Source organism: Colletotrichum chrysophilum, assembly GCF_026319265.1.
Source record: "Colletotrichum chrysophilum strain AFK26 chromosome Unknown scaffold_42, whole genome shotgun sequence".
Lineage (NCBI taxonomy): Eukaryota > Fungi > Ascomycota > Sordariomycetes > Glomerellales > Glomerellaceae > Colletotrichum > Colletotrichum chrysophilum.
Window position 1 is genome coordinate 228,250 of NW_026517329.1, and position 25,773 is coordinate 254,022.

A 25,773-nucleotide genomic window follows, 5' to 3' on the forward strand; every position below is an offset into this window, starting at 1 on the left:
ATGGTCGTCAAAGTGTCGAGCCTCGTTCCTCTTACCATCATCAAGGGCGCGGGCCACGAGTTCATCCCCCTCCCCGAGGGCGAGAACGCCACCGTTGCCGACTTCCACTCGTATGTTTCTTGAAGCCCCCTAGCTCACATGAAGAAGTCTGACGTCCCAATAGGATCCGCACCAAGACCACCGACTCTCCCGCCCACTTCACATCGGGCTTCTACAAGATTGTCGCCGGCCCTTCCCGCCCCGCCCACTACACCTTTGAGGAGACCAAGTACGTCCTCAGCGGTCAGATCGACATCTTGGTAAGTTCCATCCAAAAGGGTAGATCATGAGACATTTACACTAACAAACGCGTTTCTGATAGGACGAGGCCACTGGAATCACTCACCACCTAGTACCCGGTGACTTTGCCTTCTTCCACGTCGGATCCAAGGTCCAGGTTCGTAACCCCCTTTTCCTTCGTTACAAGCTAGATGGCTTACTTGCGTGTTTGTGTCTTAGTTCTCAACCAAGTCCGAGGGTCTGGCGTTCTACGCGGTAACTCGACCAGTAAGGGTTCCCCACCCGAACCTGCAGGGCAGAGAGGAAGACGTCAAGTCCAAGCTGTAAAATAATTAGAAAGAGCAAACTCTTACAAATGAGTCATGAAATTCACTTATGAGCATTAATCCTGCAAATACTTGCCGTGCATGAGAACATCTAGTCACGTCACTTTCAACAACAAGATGTACGTCGAAACCAGAAATACACATTATCATCTAAACATTATCTACCCGCCGGCCTTCCGCGGAAATCATTATTCCCCAAGTTGCCGGAAACCAGCCCCGAGTTCGCAGCCTCCGGGTCATGCCGTTTCGTACCCAGATCCAAGAACCCAGGGTCCGTTCCGCCGTGGAACCGCACCCACATCCGTCCCGACTCCTGCTGGATCCGGTCCAGCTCCGGCGCCGCGCGTCCATTCTCCCGGAAGAACGACATATTCCTCGCCAGTCTGCCGCCATCCCTCGGCTGACCCGGCTCGCTGGTAGCGCTAGGGCCGATTCCTCCGCCAGCGGCTTGCGGACCCATTTTATCATGCAGCCCGAAGAAGAGCAGCGGGAGCACATTACCCTTCCACACCGGCTGCTCCGGGTCGGTGTAGTTCTTGATAATGACCCAGCCGAGGAGGAAGGCGCAGCAGGCGACGAGGACAGCGGGCAAAGCAATGTACTTGCTGTCAAAGTAGGTGCACGTGCTGCTCGCCCATACTTCGCCGAGTGCCTGGGCGCCCCGGTTCTTGAGGGCGTCGACGCCTCGGTGAATATTGGGACCAAGACCCGTCATGCGGAACTTGTTGGTGACGGCCCATGCAAAGCTGTCTATGGCGCTCGTCAGACTGGCTACCGTCGCATTCTTCTCGGCCCATAAGGGTGTCAGCCACCACGACTCGAAGCAGTTGAGATGGCCACTCTGCATGCTGTCGTATCTACAAGTGGCGCTAAAGAGGTCGACGCTGAGGAAACTTGACAACGCCGAAAAGAATGTGCCGTCCATTTTGTACAGACAGGCGTTGGGGACCAGGCGGATATCGTTGTCGGCGATGGTATAGTTCGTCCAGGTGCGTCCCGGGATATCGAGGGCGTCGGTCTGGTTGTTGAAGTCGTACCATGTACCGTCGTCGAGTACGCATGGGCTTCGGCGGGCCGTGTAGTTACCGTACCCCGAGTAATAGTACGAGCCCTGAGACCCAAGCTCGGCCTTATTGGGCACCGCCGTCGTGGTGCGGACGAGCTTCTCTGTCAGAGTGTTGTTCTCGTACTGGGCGAAATACTCCTTCATGCAAGGGTACAGCACGCACGAGGCGGCGATGTAGTCTCCGAGATCACCGTAGGAGTTCATATTTGTTTCGGTGACGCGATGCGGGCACTCGAGCTTGGGTATCCCCGTCGAGTTGTCCGACGTGCAAGGCGAGCTCGAGATCATGAGCATGCTGAAGTTTGCAAGCGAGACTGCCGATGCCGCGGCGAAATCCTCGGTAAAGAGACTGGTGTACGCGCTGAGGTTGCTGTACCCCATCCACATGTAATTGCCAGACATGATGTTGATGAAAGCGCCTTGATCAGGCAGCGTGATGTTGCTCACGTTGTTGGGCCCGCTGACGAAGCTCGTCGTGTCGATGCACTTGCTGCACATGCCGATGCTCGCGTGCGTGACGCCTGTGCCGTAGTCCGGCCATGTGCAGTTACCACTGGGGCAGCTGACTTGGACGTTGCTGTACTGGCTGTTTGGGTCTGTGATGCCCTGGATCATGGTACTCTTCATGTCCACCTCGATCTCATATGAGCCCGCACCCACTCGGTAGTAAGCTGATGATCCGGGGACATAGTTGGCAGCCGGAATGGAAGAGTTGATATGGTCCTGCAACATAGGACATGTGCTGGTTCTGACGGCTTGCTGTGTGACGGGGCCGACGGACAAACTGGCGATGGTTACCAATGCGGCCCCAATGGCAAGCAGACCAGCAGATGTAAATCCCATGTTCCATATCAACACCGCCAGGAGTTTCATGGAGCCGAGGATAGACCGACTGGCGGCATCAAAGTCCTGGAGGTGGTGAAGTGGGCGCGTCTGCTCAGTGAACCAAGTCCACTTGATCTGACCGATGATCTCCGCAACAGCGGCAACGATGGCCGCCCGGAGAAAGGTCGACAGAAAGGCGATGGCGGAGTTGAGGTTGATGTCGAACGGCCATTCTGGCATGTAACGGCCATCGTAGTACGCGAGGAGGGCGATGATGGCAACGAGAAGGCCGACCGCGACGAACACCGTGAGGAGCTCGAGGGCCCAGTAGCTAAGCACATGGCGGGTATGGCTTGGCCTCGGACTCGGACTGACTGAAGGTTGGCGTTGAAATGGCGGGCCAGCTGCGGGCGGCGGATGCAACGACGTGGGGGGCGGTTTCTTGGCTTCGTCCTCGCCGTGGAAGGGCCACTGAGGAGGCTGCTTGTCGTCCTCTACCTCCTGGAAAGGCCACCTATGTTCTGGCACGGCATTTTGTGCGGAGCCGTTCGCGGGCGCATGTTGTTGTGGTTGTTGATGAAAGGTCGGCGAGGGCCGGTCTTCGAGCTCCCAGGCCTTTTGCGATGATGCCATGCTCAAACAGGTGCTTTCCGCCCAGAGTTGTTGCGGTTAAGGTTGAAGCATGAAAATACTAAACCGAGGTGCTCTGAGCACATTCAGCCTTAAGCAAGAAGGACAACAAGTGCCCTTCATTGTTGGGATGGGCGGGCGCCCCTAAAGAGACGGAAAATATTCAAGCTTGTCACGAAGGTTGATCATAAAGAACCGAAATTAGAGGCTCCATGGAAGCAGACCTACCCCGGCCATCAGGATGATTAACCTTAGACGCACAAACAACAACCTCACCTCTGAACCGTCGAGGACCACGCGTCAATGCTCGGATAAAAACATGGAAAATACGCCAAATTCAATCGAGTCGTCAGCGCTGAAATGGTCCAATCTATTTGCGTAAAGCTCTCTTTTCTGCCCAGGTTGCTTCATCCTCAATCAGGTCCTCCGTTAGGATGATCGGCCATCGTCCAGTTCCCCGGGCGCCCCGACACATGGATAGGTCCAGCCTTAAACTCCACGAAGAGTTCATATCCAATGAGAAGCATCATGTCCATTGTTTCATATCCAGCAGTATCCACACAAGCAACAAGCGAGTTGGTCGGACCTGGGAGCTGACTCGAGAAATTCTCCCATGACGATAGCTAGCTGACGATCCATTTCGATCACCGCCTTACCCAAATAGCGATGCGCTTTCGCGGTGGCAAATTATCGTGTTCATAAACGTGCGCCGGCACGTCTATCCGTTCGGACAATCATGGTCACCGGTGGCCGAAAGAGTATGGCAAACGCGTAGGCTAGAACCGCACTGACTTCATGTCATCGTTTCTGAGTAAGATCATAAAGCTGCAGACTATCCTCTCACTTGCGCGACACGAACGGTGTCTTCCAGTAGCCGGGGAAGTGCGTGGGCAGCTTCTGAGCAATCCACCTCACCAGTGCCGCGCTGGTCTCCTCCGGCTCCTCCATCGCAACCCAGTGCCCCGCCTCGATGCTCACCTCGGTGAGGTCATCGCACAATTCCCGCATGGGCTCACTCAATCTCGAAATGGACGTATCACAGACGCTGTCCCATCGTGCCTCCACAAAGAGGACGGGGTACGACAGCCGGCCCCCGTTCGGTGCCTTTAGGGCGTACGCCTTGTTGGCTGGGTGGTTGCGGTAGTAGTCATTAGGGCCCTCGAAGCCGTTCTTCTCAAACTCTGCGACCATGCGATCGAACGCCGGCTTGTCGTCCTTGAACAGCGTCGACTCGAAGGGCGTGTCCGGCGCCTCTGGGAGGCCGCCGAACCAGCCCCCGGTCTTCCGAAGTGACGCGGTAAAAGCGGGCTTGCCGTAGGTCTGCGGACTTCCGCCTCGGTAGAGCAGCTTGACGGTGTTTGTGACGTTGGCCGCTAGCTGGCTGGCACTCGCTTCGGGCTGCTCGGTGTGGAAGGCCTGGTAGTCCCATTGAGCGAGCGGGTACTGGTCCTCGGGATACAGCTCGCGGTTGGAAAGAGCGACGAGACCCTCCAGGCCATGCTCGAGGACGTGGTACGGAACCGTCATGCAGCACACGCCGACGCACTTCTCCGGGTGCTGCGCGGCGAAGCCCCAGACGAGGCCGGCACCCCAGTCGTGTCCGATCCACACCGCCTTGTCACGGCCGAGGTGGGCGAGCAGGGCCAGCATGTCCGATACATGGTGCTCCAACGCGTAGGCGGAGGTTTCCTTGGGTACGCTGGATCGTCCGTAGCCGCGGGTGTCGGGCGCGATCGTGCGGAAGCCGAGCGCGGCGAGAGCGAGGAGCTGAGGCTTCCACGACTCGCCGTTGGCGGGCCAGCCGTGGATGAAGATGACCAACGGTCCCTGAGATGGGCCAGCAGACCAGTAGAAGGTGGCCTTGTCGCCGCTGTGGCTGAAGGTGTTCTCGGTGAGCGTTGTCGAGGCCATGGCGGGGTATATCTGTTGGGCCTCGGTGAAGATTGAGATCAGATGAAGATGGTGGACTTGATACTTTGCACAGGACCTACGGACAATATTTATAATGATGGGTCGCGGTGAGGGGAATCCTGTTACACATACCCACTTCTCCTCTTTAGGCACGTCGTATGTCGATTTCGTGTCGCCAATGCAAGTTTCTTACTCAGATGAACGCAAGTCCCTTATTCCACACCGTAACATCCGGAAAAGTGGAGTCATCCTCACATCTACGGATCTTGGCTTCGATGTGAATTCTCTACTAGCGTTACCAAGAACCGAGGCAAACCTTATTGACTACAAATTAGGAAATATGTTTCATCTGCTAGCTACGGCAGATGGGCCATTTGGGATATCAGGCTGACTGATACGATGACCAACAGGCATCGGCGCCGTGGAGTTGAGCTGCTTATGAACATCTGATGTCAGGTCATCCAATGAAAAGCAAGACGTTGCTGCATGAGACATAGTAGCTCTTACCGGCGGGATGTCGCATTACAAATGGAAGCGGTCGCAATATCAGGTCTTGGCGGATGCGGGTTTTGATCCAGGGAATCAGAACTCAGAAACTCTGCTGGAGACCCGGGTTCTCGGGGACTTGTCATGCCCGTCGCTGATCAACTTCGTGCAAGCTGGAAGAGGGCAAGGTTCCCACCAAGCCAAATCACTTGAAGCTTCCATTGATGTCTGGTTTCATACCTCAATTCTCTCAAATATTCTCACGGAAATGTGCCATGACTTTTCAACTAAGCTCTGCTAGAGTGTAAAAAAAATATTGACAGGAGGACTTTGTCTGTGGTAAAGAATCGCCAGACCTCGTCCTAAATTACTGATTCCAACAAATGACTGCATTACTCATGACTTTTGGCCTCGGGCTTTTGTGCGTAGACCACATGGCTACGAGATATACTTCATCAGCAAAACAGTCGCACCAACTCTGTTGACGACATACTCACAGGTTGTAGTAGGCATGGAATGCCGGAGCCTTGAGCTCTTTGCGGACCGACATCAACAAAACTTGAACCTCTTCCTTTGTCCACCCGAGAACACTGCAGAACATTCGCAGGGTAAAGCCCTCCAAGCCATCGAGGAGCATGATCATATTGGTCATTCCTACGTCCTTGTAGTAGGGATCCTTTGGCCAAGGCCCAATGGGCAATTTGAACACCTGATGTTTGATGTTAGTAAACCCAGCTTCTTTAGCCCAGCCCTCCAGTTTGGGACCCGGGCAAGGTTCTCGTCCAATTGATTTAAAGCCATCAAGGAAGTCCTTGGTCCACTTCGAAGTGTGATGATCGTCAGTCAGCGAGCCATCGTCTGATCTGTACAAGAGATCGTAGTCTTGAAATTCTACCCATCCGCCAGGGTTTGTGTTTCTATAGTCCCGGTTTCTCAGCGTTCTGTCTGAATGCCTGTTCATGTAACTCACTCGTAGATTCTCGACATGAGCTTCGGCCAATCCGAGATAGATGCTGCCATGTACCGACAGAAGGTGAAGTCAAACTTCTCGTTGTGGACCCATTCGCTTTCCACGTCATCGACCTCAAATTTGACATTGGGCGGCACCCTGTGGCATTGTCAGTCAAGAGCACGGGAGATCACATCTCTCTGAGCGTTATCACTACCATTCCGGCTGAATAGCGCTCAGATCATTGCCGATGACCTTCTCAACCTATTAGTTCAACCCAGAAAAAACAGGTGATTTGTCAAATGTACCTCTGCGTTGGGGAACAAATCCGATGCCTCGATGGCCCCTGTTGTGTTCGTCAGACTTGATAGGTACGCGCGAATGTTACACGTCGCACGTACAGATACCTGTACCGGTTCCAATGTCAAGAATGCGATGGGTCTTCTCTTTCGGAACAGGGGCCAGAAAAAGTTTTTTTCCCAGTGTTTTCAGCACCAGCATGTGATTGAAGTCAAGTCGATCCATTTCGCTCTGTGCGGGCACCGCAGGTTCTCATTAGCAACCTAAGTAAGAGGGGCGTGGTTGAGCAGTCTCAAATGTACCTCATCGTTGGGAGCAAAGTAGGCTTTCATCACGTCAGCATTCGAAATTGACAACAGCAGCAGAGTCCGCAACTTCGCGTTACTTACAGCCAGCCCGAAAAGCATGATAACGTCGGCCATTCTCGGTCGGGTAATCAAGTACGCTTTCAGACAGAGATGCCGAATAAGTTGAACTAAGTCATCAGTATACTAGCTTGATATCAGACACTGAAGGCTCTCACATCCGGCTATCGATCGTTGAAGCAGTATCGGATTGCTGTACCACATGTCAACAAAGTCCATCATCACAAACTGAAAAGTAAAAGGGTCCACGCACATGCTCCGCCTCATCTACATCAAGGGCACCAGGCGCGAGATCGTCCACGGCTTCCGGTGAATTTTCTGAAGCAGGTGATGCTGTCTGCGATTTCGGCGCCAAGTTTGGCCCGGTGGTGTCCTTTTGCGCCTCTGCCATGCTGTCAATTTGGATGTCGTAAGAAGTGATCGTCACGGGAAAGAATGCTGTTTGCAAGCTTGATGAGAACGTGTGGTTGAAGAAGAGGGGTAGTTTCGGAATTGCCGCTGTCGAAAATGGACAGACATTTGTACTTGTCGCATCACTGCTTTTGCTTGCGACTTCCAACATCTCGGCGCCCCAATTTTCTGTGCGAGGCAGCATGGGTGATATGCAGCGAACGTTCCATTCTAGTGCCCCTGGAAGCCTCTCAGCTAATCACAAGTCTGCGAACATTCTCGTGATGGGGTTGCCGTGCTTTTGCATCCAACATCTGTCGGTTCGACCCCAATCAGATTCAACCGCTTCGGTTCCCCGGACCATTTGCATATGCAACCTGTGGTCACCCAAACGCATTTTCCTCTTTCAGAGACAATAACAGCTCACCTGGATCCTCGCCGTATCTTTGCATACGCACGGAAGGGAATGCACCCGAAGCAGTGTCAGCCTTGTATGGATTTGTGGATTCAGTCCATGTGCCGCGATTCAAATGCCTCAATGGCTCCACGAAGACATTCAGATGCAAGTTGTATCCATAGATGTGAATGCAAACATTCTAAATCTCCCTGAATATTTCATCCTGAATTAAAAGCTTGCTACGGACTGAAGTCTTTCTACGTTTGTTTGCCCCAAAGCTCAATCGGTTGACCTGCATCCCCCCCTGGGCAGTCGTTGCTATGCTCCAGGACATTCTTGGCAAGAAATCTGGCCAGACCCAAAATTGAATAGCTTCGTCCGTCTGCCTCGAATGAAGTGATCGGCCAGTGAGCAAAAAGATGCTGCTCAAGCTCAGATTCTTGCGTTCCCAGCTGACGATGCGCAGGTTCATGGACTTTTCATAGATACTTACATGTATTTTGCTGTTTAGAGCTGACTCTTCTCCCTTTTGCGCGGCGACGAGACAATGAGATCCCCCAACTTGTCAACCATGGGAATCTATCGTAATTGGCAGGTAGGCGATGCCAGAAACCACACGTGAGCGATGGAGCGAAAAGCATTTGATACACCCAGGGAGTGAGAGGACCATCCCTTCCACTTGAGTGGGTTTGTATTCTCACGTAACAATCCAAAAAGCTACCTGTATCGCATGTTCTACACGTTGTCCTCAAACACTATTCTTCTGCAAAGGGCTTCTGTGCATATACAATGTGACTAAAGCAGTGGTTAGAAAATATTCAAAAACATAATGCATTCGCATGGATGCATGACTTACATGTCGAAGTGACAGTGAAAGGCGTTGCTCTTCAATTCTCTGCGCACATCTGACAACTGGTCCAAGACCTGTTGCTTCGTGCGCCCAAGAACGCCACAGAACATTCTGAGCGAGAAACCCTCAAGCCCGTCCAATGTCTGAATAAGATTCAACATTCCCAAATCTTTATAGGCCTTATCCTTGGGCCAGGGTCCCACCGGCGCCTTGAACTTCTGATGGGTGATGTTGGTGAAACTGCCCTGCTGTCGAATCCATCCCTCGAGCTGCGGGCCAGGAGCCGGATCGAGCTGCATGCTTCTCAGAGTCGTCACAAAGGTTCTACTCCAGTCCCTCGTGGCGTGCTGCTCAGTAAGAGTTCCATCATCTGAGTAGAGTTCAATATCCATATCCTGGAACTCCGCCCACCCCCCCGGGTTGAGATTCCTTTCAAACGTTAGAAACAAGACAAATATTCATGGAAAAACCTGTGATATTGGAGGCGACCAGAAAACGACTGATGGGGTCAATAAAACAGTCGAAACATACTCGTAGACACTCTGCACCAACTTCGGCCAGTCTTTGATTGCAGCGGCCATATAGCGGCAGATGATGAAGTCAAATTTCTGACTACCTACCCATGGACTTTCAACGTCGTCAATCTCAAAAGTGACGTTAGGCGGAATCCTTTCTCGACGGTGAGCTGCAGACAGGACGAATGTTTGGGTAGGCTCACATACCAAGTGGGCTGGATCGCGCTCAAATCATTCCCAATGACCTATTCCCTTGAGCATCGCATTCTGCGCCGATGGATGATTGAAATTGCTCACCTCAGCGTCGTCGAAGAGAGTTCCCAGTGCGACGGCCACTTTCGGCGTTCTGGTCAATACAGTTCATGTAGCAGCTTAATTACGGAAGTTGATTCTTACATTTGCCGGTACCGCTTCCGATGTCGAGAATCCGATGAACCTTGGGCCGTTCCAGAGGGGCTAGGAACAGACGGTTTCCCATGAGTCTGACAATCAGCTCATGGGTCATATCGAGGCGCTCTGATTCCGAATCATCATTGGGAAGAGGATATGCTGAGCCAGTGTGAGACAACGTGCGTGAGGTATCATGCGGTTGAGCTGCAGTCCAGCAGGAAACTAACCTCCCGGCCGAAAAGCATGATATCGGCGACCATACTCCTTGGGATAGTTCAGAACGCTGGGCGCCAACGAGGCAGTGTACTCTGAACTGGTTTGTTCGCAGGTCAATTCATGATCCAGACGTAGGAAATCGACGACTCATTACATTTGCTCATCGACGGACGATACGTCATCGGTCTTCAGTCGAATTAGTAGAGTTGCACAATAAACTTCGGCGCACACAGTCGCTGGTATGTACACTGACCACAAGATCCTCGTCAAGCTCGAGAGGCGGCTCCTGATCATCGATATCTAGGGGCGTAGGTCTACCCCCAGAGAGGACAGATTGAGTATTCGTAGCCATTTTGAGTGCAGAATACAGATAGCAACAGACCAGCGGCGATTGTTTACCTCCTGAAAAAGTGCGCAGATAGAGAATGACGGTGCGTACCAATATTCGCCGGCCTCATGAAGGGGAGAGAGAAGAAACGCACCCGCTGAATTATTAGATGATGAAAGGTGGAGGTGTTGCTTGGCCTGTTGGACGCGCGCGCAATCGGCTCCATCCATATGCAAGAACATGGAGACTGCAGGGATACAAATCCCTTAGAAGATGCATTATAAAGCTCTTAGTCAGAGTTTCCAGTCTCTTTTTGGTATGCACGTCATAGGGTTGTGGCAGAGAAAGGTCTGGGTTGGGGCACTGAGATATTGCCATTTGGGCATTCTGAATGCGCCATGCCATCTCCATAACTCCAAAGATCCGGTTGCCTTGGCCACATAAATCAATCTCGCTGAAGCATGATACTTCGAGCTGTGCTATGGGAATATAAACGATGGGACTCGCAGTCGTCCTCGTGAAAACGGTGTATTTCATCGAGAAGTTCAGCCTGCATCCGTGGGTTTCTACTGGCCAACATCGGGTGATAGACATACGCAAGTTCGCCGACAATAAATGACAGAAAATCTCAAGATACTGTGAAGCTGTACCACTCTAGAATGAAAAGAAGACAGTGTGGCGTTCCGTGCCGCCAATCAAAGACAATCACACGCATCGCCAATCAGCTCGCTGGTAAGGTAGTTGGTTCCCACTGATCTTGAACCGATTAACCCCGCACCGAATCTGTTGTTCATGTCTTAAGTCTCTTCCGCTCGTATTATCTACATCCTAGACAGCAAGAGGCTGAAGCTCTTCGTCATGCTCTGTGAAGTTTGCATCGGCGCACTTCATGACAGAAAGGGGTGGGCCAGTAGCGACCAGAACGATCCCCAACCGACAATCTTACTGGCTCATCACGAGTCTATCGCCAGCCTCGAGGCATCCGCTCTGGAAGTTTGCGAAATATGCCACCCATTCTGGTCACAAATAGACGAAGATGAGAGGTCCGGATTGAGAGACTTTGGTACAAAGTGGGCTGAACGTCATGGTACTGGAGCACAGCCGAGGGCAAACGGTCAGAAGCTCGACAATTTGGATGGATTGGTCACCATTTGTGCCATCATCAACTTCGGTGCGGATGACGGCATGAAGGCTGCAGGCATGGACCTTTTAGTGTGTGTATATCTCAAGCCAGATTTCGGTGAAAAATGTCCGCTGAGGAAAGAGGAATTGCATGTCACATACATCGTTCAGAGGAGAGCAGGTTAGTTATCTGATGCGAACGTTCTTGAATATGATTGGTATTTCATATTAATTCTGGCTAATAGGCAAAGACCTGGGGAAAATGAAACCATTTCTATCCAGCAACACTGCGTCGGAAGAAGCCTGGGGGAAAGCTATCACGTAGATCGAGACGTGCTGCTCAGGCCATCAATCATGCAACGCCGAAGCGGCCGCTGAGGCGTGGTACCCTACCCGGCTTTTGGACTTGTCTGCCCCGGACCTAGACCTTGACACTCTTCGTTTGATTGTTACGTCAGATGAGGCTATTGAGTGTAAGCAGAGGTACACGACTTTGAGTCACTGCTGGGGCTCGGCGCAGTTCATTCAGCTCAAAAAGTCTACTTACGGAGACTTTCGGAAAGGAATTCAGTTGTCCAACTTGCCTAAGACATTTAGCGATGCCGTTGAGGTTACTAGGCGTCTCGGCATACGTTACCTCTGGATCGACTCTCTCTGCATTCTCCAAGACCGAGATGATCTCTCTGACTGGCTCGCCGAAGCGGGACTAATGCACAAGGTTTACTCATACTCATACTGCAACATCTCGTCTTCAGGGGCCCAAGACAGCTCCAAGGGGCTGTTCTTCCAAAGGGATCCACGGCAGAGTCTCACAGAAAATGTGAAGATATGCACTGAGGGGCTTGGCCTTGGCGAAGACTATGTGGACTGTACGAGTGTAAACTCGATGTTTTGGATCCATGCAGTTGGCCATTGTCCCCTCAACAAACGCGGTTGGGTCTTGCAGGAGCGTTTGCTGTCCCCTCGCGTTCTCCATTTCGGCCGAGAGCAGTTGTACTGGGAATGCAGACACCACACAGCAGCCGAGTGTTATCCAGACGGACTGCCCGAAGCATTGCGCAATACCGCTTTTGTGAAGTTCAAGAGGAACCCGATAGTGCCCAGTCACAATACTGATGAAGAAGTGGCCGTTGATCTATTCGCATATCACAGAATATGGCAATCTATTGTATGGTCATATTCCGAAACTCAGCTTACCAAAGCCTCCGACAAGTTGATTGCATTGTCCGGGATTGCAAAATATTTTCAGGCAAAGATGAAAGACATGTATGTTGTGGGCATGTATGTTGTGGGCATGTGGCGTAGTACTTTGGAATGCAGTCTACTTTGGAAAGCAGATCCTACTGGCCAAATCGACGGCTCGCCATCCGTTCGACCTGAGACATACCGCGCACCGACCTTCTCATGGGCCTCCATAGATGGGCGGATAACTACCCCTGATCCAACTAGAGAAAACCTTCTCATCCAGGTTGTTGACCTCCATCTTGACCACGAATCACCAGACACAACCGGCCTTATTACAGGAGGATATCTCGATCTCAAGTGCCGGCCGGGATCTTTCGAAATGGTGGTCAACGGCGTTGGGAAACGGCGGAAACTCTTCTTGAAAGTGGATGGCGCCATCGTAAAATCTAAGCATAAAGAATATTGGGCCACTGGTGTGGGAGTGTATTTGGATGTCAGCCAAAAGAGCTTCGACGACGAGAACAAGGCGGGGTCTTTGTACTACGTTCCCACGCAAAAGCAGACAACAGCTGGCGTGGACTTGTGGTATCTGCTGCTAGTGGCTGTAGACGAGACCGAGACCACGTTTCGTAGGATAGGGACCGCGGTGACGGCCGAGGCCGAAGAGATTGGTCTGCTGAGTACAGTTGATAAGGAAGTCCGAACGATCCGGATTATCTGAACCTCCATCTCAGAGACGGAAAAGCTGAAATGAATTGGGCGGCTTGATTATCTCTTGATTCAAGCTCCATGGTCTGGTCAGTATGGTAGAATGGGGCATGACATCTCATCATTAAAATCTGTTCCGCGTTCTTTTCACCTGAGGTCCCACCGGGGAAATAGGAGTCAATGATACGCCCTACTGCGTCTACGCGCCCTATCAAACACCGTTCGGGCGCTTGATTCGTCTCATTTCGCCGCTTAGAAACCAATGATAGAGTTCGCAAAACATCAATTGAGTTCCGGTTAACTGGCTACTGTGCCTTCATCTCCCCCACTCTACCGGTGGGATACCGACGAAAGTATCTTACAAGCGCTTGGGCGTAGGCTAAAACATATAACCTCAAGCGTCCTATGCAGAACTATGCGTTTATAATGGGTTGAATTGCACACTTGTCGCGGCCGATTCTGGCGACAATCATTGTTGTAGTGGCCTTTTGTCTCTAAACCTTTATGAGTCAGACGTCTTTCTCAATTGTCGTCGTTCCAATGCTGTTTCTCAAAGCCTTTTGCGGCGCAAGTCTAATCGCGGCGGCGACCGCTACTTACGCCGGCAACCTCAACTATGAATCACCCTCTTTGCACCATCCGTTTCTCGGTATTTCTATCCGGAAGGTGGCAGGTCGATCTGAAGGCAGCACGCCATGGACGCCGGAGCAGCTCAACTTCACTCACGGCGTGGCTTCCGGCGACCCGTACGATGACAGCGTCATCCTCTGGACCCGTGTCGCCCCGACGATGGAGAACGACCATAGCAACGTCACGATTGAGGGAACAGCCCCTGTCTTCGCTCACGACAATGATGTGTTTGTCAAAGCGAGCAAATCGCCGATCTGCGTCGATTGGAAAATTGGCACGTCGGAGACTATGAACGGGAGCGCCGCCAGATCGGGTACGGCTTATACAAGTTCGGATGTAGACTTCACGGTCAAGGTCTGTTAACATAGTCTATTTGCAGTCTCGGTGCTTGTAGCTAACTGATGTAGGTGGAAGCAAAAGGGCTGAAGGCTTTTACAACCTACTGTTCATGCATAAGTCTCCCTACTTATCAGACATGACCTAACTGGAGCCAGATTACCAGTTCAACGTATGCAACTCCGAGACCAAGTCTCCCATCGGTAGAACCCGGACTCTTCCAGAAGCAAACTCCAGAGTCAAGCGTCCTGTCAAGCTAGCTGTCTACAGTTGCGCAAACTACCGTGGGTATTGTGACATACTTGCAGGCCTAGCATACTAACACAAGCCGTGACAGCTTTCGGCTTCTTCAACGCCTACGGAAATCCAGAGCGAAAAGATTCTGTCGACTATGTGATCCATCTCGGCGACTACATCTATGAGTACGGCAACGGAGAATACCCCGTCGGCGGTTTGGGTTGGGGCGACTCAATCGGAAGAGTCCCGGAACCCAACCGCTCTTGTCATACGTGTGTGATTCACAACCTCAAGCTTCGGTTGCTCTAGTACTGACTTGAGATGCGTTAGACTCTACGATTATCGCAAGCGCCTCGCTCAGTATCTGAGCGATCCCGACCTCCGCGCAAGCCACCAGAAGTTTCCCTGGATAACGGTCTGGGACGACCACGAAGTGATGGACAATCCGTACCGAGACGGGTCGGCGGCGATGAACAACACCGAACAGTCGTTCATCAAAGACGACGGCATCTCCGTTGACGCGCGCAAGATGAACGCCGTGCGCGCGTACTTTGAATGGAGTAAGTCCATCCCACGTCATCTCTTTCATGTCTCTGTCTAACATCCATCTTCATAGTGCCCCTTCGGCAGGTCGACATGGACGACAACCTCCGCATCTGGCGTAACTTCCAATTCGGCGACCTCTTCAACCTCATCATGCTCGACACCAGGAACTACGACCGCTCCATCACCGACTTATACTGGAACACGGGGTACATCCACGAGATCAGCGACGACACCAGCCGCTCGCTCATGGGTTCGCGCCAGGAGAACTGGTTCTACCGCCAGCTCAAGGATACACCGGCCCTTTGGAGGATCGTGGGCAACCAGATCGTGTTCAGTAGGATGAATCAGAGCCTCTCCAACGGGCCCAAGAACCCCTTCAACTACGACCAGTGGGACGGCTACGTCGCGAACAGGAACCGCACGCTGAAGACGCTGTATGATAACAAGATCGACAATACGGTGTTTCTGGCGGGTGATAGCCACGCCTCGTGGGTCAGTGATCTCGTGTGGTTAGGTGAGAAGGATTACGGCCCTGAGACTGGGGCAGGGTCCATCGGCGTCGAGTTCGCCGGCACGGCGGTCTCGTCTCCCTCATCAGCAGGGCAGAACATCACGCAAGAGAAGGCTCTCAACAGGAGTTCGTGGATGACGGCGGCCAACCCGGAACTGCAGTGGCAGGAGTACTTCTATCGGGGCTACTTTGAGCTCAGTGTGGGCTACGACGCGATGAATGCTACGTTTTTCGGGCTTCCGACGTACGTCACGAGGAACGGGTATGAAATTGCGCTGGCAAACTTCACTGTCAAGGCTGGGGAGAATAAGTTGCAGCGTCCGGTTGGAGGAGGTAGTGTCGAGTTCGGGAGCTTGAAGGGCGGAGTGACGAAGCAAACGAACATCACCCATGACACCGGCACTGGAAGCTGGTTTGTTTTCGGGGATAAGGTGCCCGGTGCTATGGACCTGCTTCAGGGGGCAGCGAGTAGCTTCCAGAGCGCGGGAGCGGTGCATGCTGCGGCATACACCCTCTCTGCCAAGTGGCTGTTTGTGGTGGTTTTCTTCACCTTGGCTTTACCATCTGTGTACTATTTGTAGCAGACGTCACAATCCCCATATGTTCATTCCACATGTGACATAATGACCGTCTTGAATGTACACTTAGAGTGCACGGCAATAATCCAATGGTATCGTCAAGCAAAGCGATTGACGAGTGTGAAACCCTCAACCGTGGATCACTCTAGATTACAGCTTTAGGCAGAGGAAAACAAGAAAGCTGACATTCCTTCATGCAATGTAAACCGGCAAACGACTCCCAAACAAATCGCTCTTCGGAATCTGCATGTCATCCGGGTGAAAATCGTGGAGCATTAGCCAGCAAATCGATCGAAACATGAGAGTGCACCAAATGTCTTCGCAGGTAACATTTTCCACCATCCATAACGGGATGTTGTCCAAATTACCACGACTTTTGTCCTCAACAACCCTGTTTGTGCTGTGATCATGGCTCTCTGCAGGCAAAGACACATCAAGATCGCGAGCGAACTTCTCCATCTCGGCGACAACCTTCGGACAAACAATTCGGAAGTATATCTCCATGAGCTTTGCCTCCTTTAGTTCTGGTGGTATATGATCCAGTTCTTTCCACGTTGGCGACGGGGTTAAACTGCCACTAGCCATGACGTCGACTTGGGTTCCTGAGATTGTACCCTCGTTCAGACCAGCAAGTACCTCTTGGATGTGATTGCGTAACATGAGCATTGTGAGTTTTCTTCTCCTATTCTGTAAAATCTCTCGTTCTTCGTGCCAGATGTTTTGAGCTTCAGATGAAATTCTCTCCCGCATCACATGCCCCCTCGCGTTGCGCGCTGTCAGGACCTCAGTTGCGTCATCTACACTCTCATGCAGCAATTTCATGAGATTGACGTCCGGAGTGCTGTGAATGTCGTGTGTCCCATCTGGGATCTGATGCGTATGTTCCAGAATTGCTTGTGCGCTTTGAAGTATTCTTCTCTGGATGAATGTGTGGTTGCTGGTAGCAGTGTCATGCATTGGTATCCGCCAATCGTTCAGTTGATAGACAAATGCCTTCATGATCAGATTGAGCGAAAAGCCAGCAACATCCCACCGATGCTGTGTGGGACTCGGTATCATGCGAAACATGCTGTCCTTGATGTGTATCGTTTCTGCCAACATCCCGATGATTTCAAAAATGACTTTGACAAGTGTCATTGGGCTGATTCAGCTGACAAGAGTACGGCTAGCTTACCTGGAAAGATGTGCGCAACTACCTTATCTTGCAAGAAAGTCTTGGTAGTGAAAGAATTGCAACCAATGGCTCCAAGCGACTCGGCTATTTCGGTTGAGCTCGCTACTCGCATTAACTGCGATGAGGGCCGAACACCGTCTGCGCCCACAACTATCCTGCTGCTCTCCACAGGCTCTGATGCTAATATAGTCGGTACCATACCAAAACACAGACACCGAATGGCCGCGTTGGGAATCACCCGGCTTTGCTCGAAATGACTTCTCCAGTAGAGTTTGAATGTTAAAACAATCCCGAGATCCGGCACATTTTCGCTCGTGATCATATACCCATTCCCTGACGCGCGATATGTATTGCGAGACCGGTTGAATTCAGTCCAGTAAATTCCCAGCATAGCCGCAAGTTCTATGACGTAACACCAGGTGGTGATTGCATAGGGTTTCTGGAAATTAGGGGGCAACGAATCCCAGCTCATAAGCTTTCTCTGCACTACAGCGGTGACAGAATATCTTCTGCTGACCTTAAGTTGCAATTCGTCTATTCCGAATTTCGAAGATGGCTTTGAAGCTTCCAACCACATTTTCCGCTGCCATGCTCGAGATTCGTGTTCCATGTGTTGCAGAGCGGATAGAAGGACAAGCCACGAGGCAAGTGCATCATTCGGCGTATACAGCGCCTCAGCTTCTGGCAACCGAGTCAGGGTCTTCGCTAAACTCTCAGACGTTCCATTGATGAAAATGACTTCTGCGTCCTTCACCGGTCCTCTCGCAATGTTGGGCGAATTGACGTAAATGACGGGGACTTCGAACTGGACTTGAAACCGGAGTTCGTAAGGTTTGAAAACCCGCCTGCGTTTCTCAGACCATAGCCCAACGGCTCGCTCATCTACACGTTTGTAGGCGTTGGATCTCGTTCTAAGGCGCTGGAAACTCGGGTAGAACCTTTTTGTTACAGGTTTCATGAACTCGTAGTGATGAGAGTTTGATATGTCTGGAGGAAAGACCGGGATGGCGATCCTCGAGAGAGTGGAAAAGTCAGACAAGCTGACCCCAGAAAATACAGACCAAGTATTTGACGCTGCGACAGAGCTCCTGGTAGAGAAGTCGATTGTCCCTTCCCGAGCCCTACGATATGCTACCGAATCATCTAGAGCAGCTTGGAATTCGAAGGTCGGGATGGCGAAAGAAGATTCGTTTTGAGTGGGGGCCGGCTCGATTCTCTGATCCTCCGAACTTGATTTCATTGTTTGCACCGAGTAGAACGTTCGGTCGTCCATGTCTGATTGATGATCGGAAAGGCATGGGAGGGAGCCTTGGGATTGGATGGGTCTTTTTGCCTCAACAAGGCTCAAAGCGTCAAACGAGTCCTCTAGTGTTTCCAGCCGTCGGGAAAGATTGGTGTTTTCCAGCAGTTTCATGAGCTTCACGGACAACTCGTCTTGAGTTTGCGCAGCTCGTCGATCGGAGTCACTGAAAACCCCAAGTTGTTAGCCCTTGCATCTTGTCCAACAGATTTCAGGTGATCTTACCATTGAAGAATATTGAGAAGCAGCAAAGTAGTATCCTTGAAAGCTTGAAGTCGAATAATAAATGCAGAGAAGTCGCCCTCTCTGCGCACCCATTGCATACGCGCCATGAGTCGGTCACCTCCAGATTGTGTGATCTTCAACACAGATTCTTCCAGTTCATTAAAGATGAGAACACCGTTCGTGAAAACAGTGATCAGATCGTCAATCGGGACAAGCAACGTCCTGCTCCTCGGCACCATGCTGAGATTGTCCAGCAAACTATGCAGTGCCGACAATATGATGCGGGAGTTTACGACCTCGGAATGAACAGATCGCGCGATCTTCGGCGTATCCTTCGCCGCTGAGACATACGGCCCGAGAACTTCGACGACCTTCCCTGCCGCGGCGAGGATGCCGACGATGGCGGAGATGACGCTGAGAGGATCGGACATGGCCGAGAGGATCGGGAATGCTTCAGCAAGACGTAGACCGTCCCTCTGAGCAAGAAGCTGAGGAGATAGAGGAGAAGCTGGCCGCGGGAGCCACGCAATGGAGTCGAGATTATTAGGAGGAAGAAGAGAAATCATTCCAAAACAGGTTGCGAAAGAAATCAGTTGGCAATAAGGAGGGGAAGCTAACTGCCAATGTTGGAGCATGGTATGCTCGACCAATGGATTGATGCAGGAGCAGGGGCAGCGCCGTTGCCCGCATAAAACTCCTTGAAAGAGCTCATCGTGCAGGCAAGTGGTCCGCGAACCACAATTGGTTGGCTGTTTTCCTGCCTTAGAAGATACAGGAGTGGAAGCTGGTCGAAGCATGTCTTACTATCCCAGCCTGGTTGATTGGTTTAGGAGACAGAGACCATTGTTCATTTGTCCCCTAGGCTGTCATCAAAGCGTGCTCTCATTCTCTATAGGTCTATTACTCGTCATAACCTAGGTATTCAACTCACGCCACACGCTCAACTTTTCCCATAAACCCGCTCCCCGAAAACAGCACCCGCAACTGCGCACCCTACTCACAACCAAACACGCAAGTTTATGCCTTGGTCAGCAAGTTCGCGCCAGTCATCTCCTCGGGCTGGGGCAGGCCCATGGCGGCGAGGACGGTAGGAGCGACATCACCCAGGACACCGCCCTCCTTCTTGAGGCTCCAGCCCTCGGGGGCGTTGGCCATGATGAAGGGGACCTTGTTGGTGGTGTGCGACGTCTTGGGCTTGCCGTCGGCGAACTTCATCTCCTCAGCGTTGCCGTGGTCGGCGGTGATGAAGAGGATGTAGCCCTCCTTCTTGCAGGCCTCGTAGATCTTGCCGATGGCCTTGTCGGTGGCCTCGACACCGAGGATGGCGGCCTCGTACACACCCGTGTGGCCGACCATGTCGGGGGGCGCGAAGTTGTTCATGACGAAGGGGAACTTTTGCTCGCCGAGACGCTTGGCAACCTGGTTGGCGACACCGTCGGCGGACATCTCGGGGGCCTTGTCGTAGGTGGCGACGGACTTGTTGGAGGGGACGAGATCCTGCTTCTCGTCACGAGTCTCGAGGGCGAAGACCTTCTCGACACCACCGTTGAAGAAGAAGGTGACGTGGGCGTACTTCTCCGTCTCGGCGATGTGGACCTGCTCAACCTGCTGCTTGCCGAGCCACTCGGCGAGGACGTTGCCCATGCGCTGGGGCTCGAAGGCGATCTCGAAGGGGTAGTCGGTCTTGTACTGGGTCATGGTGACCAGCTTGTTAATCTTGGGGTAGGGGAAGTCGGGGAGGACGGAGCGGTCGACGTCGCCGAGGAGCTGGGTGATCTGGCGAACACGGTCGGAGCGATAGTTGAAGAAGAAGACGGTGTCGTCGTCCTTGATGCGGCCTTCCTGGCCACCGACGATGATGGGAGTCAGGAACTCGTCCTTGTCCTTGTCACCGCCGCGGGCGTAGCGCTCCTTGACGGTCGCGACGGGGTCGGTGCTCTCCTCGCCCTCGCCGAGGATCATGCCCTTGAGGGCGAGCTCGACACGCTCCCATCTCTTGTCGCGGTCCATGGCGTAGTAGCGGCCAACAACAGTGGCGATCTTGCCGATGCCAATCTCCTTTGCGGTCTTGACAAGCTCCTCCATGTAGCCGGCGCCGGACTTGGGGTCGGTGTCGCGGCCGTCACCGAAGAAGTGGATGTAGACCTCGGGGACGCCATACTGCTTGGCGGCCTTGAGGAGGTTGTAGAGGTGCTCCTGCTTGGAGTGCTGTTTGTGAAATCAGACGTCAGTGACACTGCTGTGCTGAGTGGGGTGATGTTGCTGTTTGGTGCGACTTACAACACCGCCGTGAGAGACGAGACCGCACAGGTGCAGTCTGCCGTTGCCGTTCTTGGCGCTCTCGAAGGTCTTCTTGATAACAGCGTTGTCAGGAAGCTGGCCGTTCTTGATGGTCTGGTCGATGCGGACGACGTCCTGCCAGACGACACGGCCAGCGCCAATGTTCAAGTGTCCGACCTCAGAGTTGCCCATCAGACCCTCGGGCAGACCGACGGCAAGGGAGGAGGCGTCGAGCTCACAGTAGCCGGTGCTGCTCTTGGCGAAGTCGTCCATGACGGGGGTGTTTGCGTTGGTGATGGCGTCGCCATCCTTGGGAGAGTCTGCGCCGGGAACACCCCAGCCATCAATCACGACTGTAGGAGCGCAAGATCCACAAGATTAGCCAGCCGACCTCGAGGTACAGGACGATGTAGGCGAGGGTGAGGACGTAGTCGGGGGAATTGTGCTTGGGCTTGGGCTTGAGCAGATTTGAGGGCTTGGGAGGAGGGGGAGGTGCCTCTTCGAACTGCTGGTTGGCTTGGTTCTGGGCTCCGCGACCAGCTTCGAGGCTCACACCCCTGCCACCACCACCATCAACACCACCAACAACGCGACTGCCATCACCAGCACCACCGCGGGGTCGCAAGGAGGGGCACGGAGGGTTGGGAGGGAGATCTTTTGACGTACTCAGGCAGGCCTTCTGGTCGGTCTTGGCCATGGTGTATATGTATTCTATGCTTCGATGTCTTTTACAGGATGGGTATGTAGGAGGAAAGGAAACAGAAAAAGGGCAGAGGGTTGCGTGATTTTTTATTTTTTTTCTCGGCCGCGGTGGTGGTGAGGTTGAGGAGGCAAGACTTGACTGAATCGGCCCAGCCAATGCACCTTGCACACAGTCAGTCGGGACCTGCCTGCCCAGCAGCTCCGGTCGGTCCAGTGTCTGCTGTTCTGTTTTATCGGTGTCAGTGTTTGGTGGGGGTTTATGTCATAGTATCGCCGATAATAGACCCGTGTCGGCATGATCTTAATTGGCACTGTCCAAACATCCTCATCCGACGAGCAAAACACAGTGCTGTCTCTATCATAAACAGTGTGGGCTGATGGAAGCTGCCCCTCTGTTGACTTTCAACAATTTTTAGCTGCCAATCGGCGACGCGCTAAAACGCCCGTGGTAGCTCCCGCACCGCAACTGTCTCGGCGGAGCTCGCCCCTGCCACTCTCGACACTTTGCCCAGCCCGGAACTGCTGCCTCGCAACTGCGACTGCACCTTACCTTCGCCTGCAATTGACTTTGACGCCTCGTCGACCTCGACCAACGACACCACGGCAATTACGCACACACCCCGAGGCTGAAGCTCCGACTCTCCTCCTACCTATCTCACACTCACAACAACCTACAATCTACCACCTCCACACGCGCCTGCCTCCCGGGCACCCAAACCATCAAGATGCCTCCCCATCCGCTCGAGCTGCCATCAACCCTCTCCCCCGACGCCCTCGACACCCTCACCGAGCTCACGGGCATCCTCACCCGCCTGCGCACCGCGATCCAGACCTCCGGCGCCGCGGGCGGCATCACGGGCGCGACCCCGGCCGCCTCCGGCCCCGGCGCGACGCCAAACACCCTCGGCGCCAGCCCGAACACGCCGCTCTCCCTCAAGGACGTGCCCGCCCAGACCGACGCCCTGAAGCACAAGCTGCAGCGCGCCCGTGTGCAGATGCGCGCGCTGCCCGACATGGAGCGCACCACCGCCGAGCAGGAGGACGAGATCAAGGAGCTCGAGGAGCGCATCAAGATGCAGCGGGAAGTACTGGACCGGCTGAGGGAAGCGGGCGTCAAGTTTGGACACGATGAGGGCGGGGGCGGTGATAAGATGGAGACGGAGTAGTGGATTGACGTTGGTTGATGGCAGGAGGGTTGGGGACGGCACAGGCACGACGATTGAGCAGCTTCACATCAGCGACGACACAGGATGCTGCGGCAGGGACTACGTTTGATTTTTTACCAGATTGCTCATATGATACCCGAAATGCGACTTGGACGATACTTGAACAATGGACAGAAGACGCTATTCCTTGCGCCCGTGCAATACCTCGCCCGCCAAACTCCTGTCCCAAACCGATCGACTAGGAATATGCGAACAGCTTAATGCTTCGGTATACCAACAGCCTTCAGAATATCATGCAAATCCTTGCCTTTCTCTCCCGGTACCGTTTTCGTCCAAATCTCCTCAGCCAGTCGCTCTTCCTCCGGCAACACGCTCCAGTTCGGACTCGGCTCCGACTTGAGCCACTTGAAGTCGTCAACCTGATCCCACTGGTTCTTCACCGGGTGTTCAGGGGTATCCTGCAAAAACGTCAGCATGTCACACTCAACCCTCCTGAGCCCGCGAAACTCACAAAAGCCGCCGGCAGCGGCGCAAACCGCATATTCTCGCAATCCTCGATGATCGGATGACTTGAGCAGTGCAGATAGATATCCACGTTCCTGCACTCATGAATCCGCACCTGCCGCGCCGACACCACCACGATACTATCCCTCACCCCGGTAATGTGCGCCGGCCCCGCCACGTTGCCCGCCACGACCAGGCTGCCCTCGACATCCCGCAGCGCCAGGTTCGCAAACGACGTCGTGCCGGACAGCGCGAGAGACATGTCGACGATGCACCCGCGCAGGTCCGTAAGCCGGCCCGACGAGGTCGCCCGCGACGCCGACGACGGCAGGATGATGTGCAGCCCGTCCTGCCCGTAGATGGCGATGTCCTTGGCAGTGGAGAAGCTCGGCTTGCGGACCTTGGTGGTACTCGGGCGCGCCATCTCCTCGTTGTAGTTCTTGTGCGGGAAGGAGGGCAGCTCGCCGAGGCCGTCGTCGGTCTCGGCGGCGGCGGCGCGTGACTCGGGGGCCATGACGGGCCCGCCGCGAGATGCGGGGAGGGGGTCGGCGAGGCTTGCGCCGACGACGAGGCGCGGGTCGTTCTTGGGCGCGGAGAGGTCGCTAGTTGCGGCGGCCTTGCCGCGCGACTTGAACTGGAAGCGGGAGCGGGGGGCGAGTTTGGTGGTTGTTTCGTTTAACTTGTCTGTAAGAGCTTTCACGGCCTGCAGTTTGGTTAGGATTTACCGGGCATCGTGGAAATGGGTGAAGGAAGAGGACTCACCTGGGCGTAGGAGCGCTGGTCATATGAAGGCACGTAGTCCGAAGCGTCGGCGACTTCGTGGGAGAGGGCGGATATGCCGGCGAGAATGTGGTCAATGGCATCCTGCCTCTCGCCGCCTACCTGGGATACGGACCCGAGGCCGTCGATCTGGTCTTGCAAGCCTGTTACATGTGGAGTCAGCTATGAAATCCCAGGGTAGCTCAGTGGCAGCAATATCATAGCTCAATGACATGAGGACGAGCATACCGGCGACTTCATCCTGGAAATGGCGGTAGAACTTCTCCTTGGGGTCGATCTGCATCCTGGTTACTGGCAATCCTCCTCCGTAAGCGACAGGCTGAATCACTTCAGGCGCCATTGTATTTGACTGTGTCTCTTCTCAAAAGGCAAGAAATTATATCGCAATTGTCTTGCTTTATGGACCTTCCTCTTATATACGAGGCGAGAAACACACAAAGAAGCAAGCTTTTGAGCTCGTGTTTCAAGAATGAGGAAGAGGGGTGTGTGTGACAGATAACAAAGGGACGAAATCTTGCCGACGTTACCTGGGGTAAATAAAAGGTAAAATCGAGGCGCGCGCGGGGGAGGTTCGCTTTCGACAACGGTCTGTGGGCTGGCCAGCTGGGGTGAGGATATCCCGGGGAAGTGGCGTGTTGGCGATCTTTCCTGGGTAGCTAGCCCGAGCTTCGGTTCGCTTTTGTGTCTTGAAAAACACGCGACTCTTTTTGGGTGTGACGTCGCTACGTAGCGCACCTAAGGTAAGGTAGGCAAATGGCGGGCTGGAAGATCCGGGGTTGGAAGAGAGCAGTCCTGATGCTGTGTGAGGTCGTGTGTGCTGTGCTTCTGCATCTAAGGTATGCAGAGGAAGGGTAGTAGCAGCTCGACGGGGAGAAAAGCAGCTCACCTGTGTCTCCGAGTGGGATGATGCGCTGCTGCAGGGTGAGGTGAGGTGATGGAATCAATGCCTGCTGAAGTCTCTCCCTCCATCAATGGAACCAGCCCTGGCCTGCCGCAGACAGAGCTTGGAGGCGGCGAGCTGTGGTTCTAGCCGGCGGGGCTCGCCTGTCGCTGGGGCAGGGGTTCCCAGGCGCAGATTGGCGGCTCAGTCGGGTTTTCTTCAGTGGGGCGACCTGGGACTGCACCGACGATTCCACATCTTCTTCTCTTCAACTCCAAACCTCGCTCATAATTGGCACCTACACTGACGTGCAGACGAGCCGTCAACACCACCAGCCGACGGATCGATGACCTGGTGCTGCAAGGATCGCAGCCACCACCACCACCACCACATCGTCTACGCTGCAGCAAACACGATGATGAGGGGCGGGGAAGACGAGGTGTCAGTGTGGAAGCGCTGACGGCACAGACCGCAGGCGCCATGCCTTCCCCGCAATGCATCGCCGGCCTGTGTGTGCCAATTGGACCCTGGATCGGCCGTCTCCTGGTGTGTGTGTGTGTGTGTGAGCGAGAGGGCCGTCTGACGTCGTTCGCATGGAGACTTCATGTGCCGGACCGCCTGCGGGAGTTGGGATGAAGTAATGGGTGGTGGATAAAGTGTGGGGTATTCATGTGCATGTCTTCCAC

The 25,773-nt window shown here is 53.6% G+C and overlaps 10 protein-coding genes across 10 annotated transcripts; 3 read left to right on the plus strand and 7 right to left on the minus strand.

Annotated features, from left to right (window-relative positions):
* Positions 1-606, plus strand: COL26b_005978 (uncharacterized protein; the record flags this gene model as incomplete). Its single annotated transcript, XM_053178810.1, has 4 exons — positions 1-110; positions 164-299; positions 362-436; positions 499-606. The coding sequence occupies 4 exons, from the start codon at positions 1-3 to the stop codon at positions 604-606; spliced, it is 429 nt and encodes a 142-aa protein (XP_053037281.1).
* Positions 607-762: 156 nt separating this feature from the next.
* Positions 763-3,129, minus strand: COL26b_005979 (uncharacterized protein; the record flags this gene model as incomplete). The annotated part of the gene is made up of 1 exon (XM_053178811.1): positions 763-3,129. One exon carries the CDS (start codon positions 3,127-3,129, stop codon positions 763-765), a length of 2,367 nt encoding a protein of 788 aa, XP_053037282.1.
* Positions 3,130-3,966: 837 nt separating this feature from the next.
* Positions 3,967-5,037, minus strand: COL26b_005980 (uncharacterized protein; the record flags this gene model as incomplete). Its single annotated transcript, XM_053178812.1, has 1 exon — positions 3,967-5,037. One exon carries the CDS (start codon positions 5,035-5,037, stop codon positions 3,967-3,969), a length of 1,071 nt encoding a protein of 356 aa, XP_053037283.1.
* Positions 5,038-6,016: 979 nt separating this feature from the next.
* On the minus strand, positions 6,017-7,079 carry COL26b_005981 (uncharacterized protein; the record flags this gene model as incomplete). The annotated part of the gene is made up of 4 exons (XM_053178813.1): positions 6,017-6,440; positions 6,494-6,631; positions 6,874-6,879; positions 7,075-7,079. The coding sequence occupies 4 exons, from the start codon at positions 7,077-7,079 to the stop codon at positions 6,017-6,019; spliced, it is 573 nt and encodes a 190-aa protein (XP_053037284.1).
* Positions 7,080-8,679: 1,600 nt separating this feature from the next.
* On the minus strand, positions 8,680-10,189 carry COL26b_005982 (uncharacterized protein; the record flags this gene model as incomplete). Its single annotated transcript, XM_053178814.1, has 7 exons — positions 8,680-8,719; positions 8,781-9,203; positions 9,497-9,534; positions 9,587-9,624; positions 9,686-9,838; positions 9,907-9,992; positions 10,149-10,189. 7 exons carry the CDS (start codon positions 10,187-10,189, stop codon positions 8,680-8,682), a joined length of 819 nt encoding a protein of 272 aa, XP_053037285.1.
* Positions 10,190-13,778: 3,589 nt separating this feature from the next.
* Positions 13,779-16,079, plus strand: COL26b_005983 (uncharacterized protein; the record flags this gene model as incomplete). Its single annotated transcript, XM_053178815.1, has 5 exons — positions 13,779-14,181; positions 14,363-14,488; positions 14,542-14,713; positions 14,772-15,001; positions 15,058-16,079. The coding sequence occupies 5 exons, from the start codon at positions 13,779-13,781 to the stop codon at positions 16,077-16,079; spliced, it is 1,953 nt and encodes a 650-aa protein (XP_053037286.1).
* A 2,692-nt stretch (positions 16,080-18,771) lies between these two features.
* On the minus strand, positions 18,772-19,206 carry COL26b_005984 (uncharacterized protein; the record flags this gene model as incomplete). Its single annotated transcript, XM_053178816.1, is given in 2 exon segments — positions 18,772-19,033; positions 19,049-19,206. The coding sequence occupies 2 exon segments, from the start codon at positions 19,204-19,206 to the stop codon at positions 18,772-18,774; spliced, it is 420 nt and encodes a 139-aa protein (XP_053037287.1).
* Positions 19,207-19,792: 586 nt separating this feature from the next.
* COL26b_005985 (uncharacterized protein) lies at positions 19,793-21,752 on the minus strand (the record flags this gene model as incomplete). Its single annotated transcript, XM_053178817.1, has 3 exons — positions 19,793-20,983; positions 21,056-21,375; positions 21,407-21,752. 3 exons carry the CDS (start codon positions 21,750-21,752, stop codon positions 19,793-19,795), a joined length of 1,857 nt encoding a protein of 618 aa, XP_053037288.1.
* A 730-nt stretch (positions 21,753-22,482) lies between these two features.
* COL26b_005986 (uncharacterized protein) lies at positions 22,483-22,923 on the plus strand (the record flags this gene model as incomplete). Its single annotated transcript, XM_053178818.1, has 1 exon — positions 22,483-22,923. The coding sequence occupies one exon, from the start codon at positions 22,483-22,485 to the stop codon at positions 22,921-22,923; it is 441 nt and encodes a 146-aa protein (XP_053037289.1).
* Positions 22,924-23,180: 257 nt separating this feature from the next.
* On the minus strand, positions 23,181-24,547 carry COL26b_005987 (uncharacterized protein; the record flags this gene model as incomplete). The annotated part of the gene is made up of 4 exons (XM_053178819.1): positions 23,181-23,381; positions 23,435-24,130; positions 24,190-24,350; positions 24,436-24,547. The coding sequence occupies 4 exons, from the start codon at positions 24,545-24,547 to the stop codon at positions 23,181-23,183; spliced, it is 1,170 nt and encodes a 389-aa protein (XP_053037290.1).
* Positions 24,548-25,773: the final 1,226 nt, after the last annotated feature.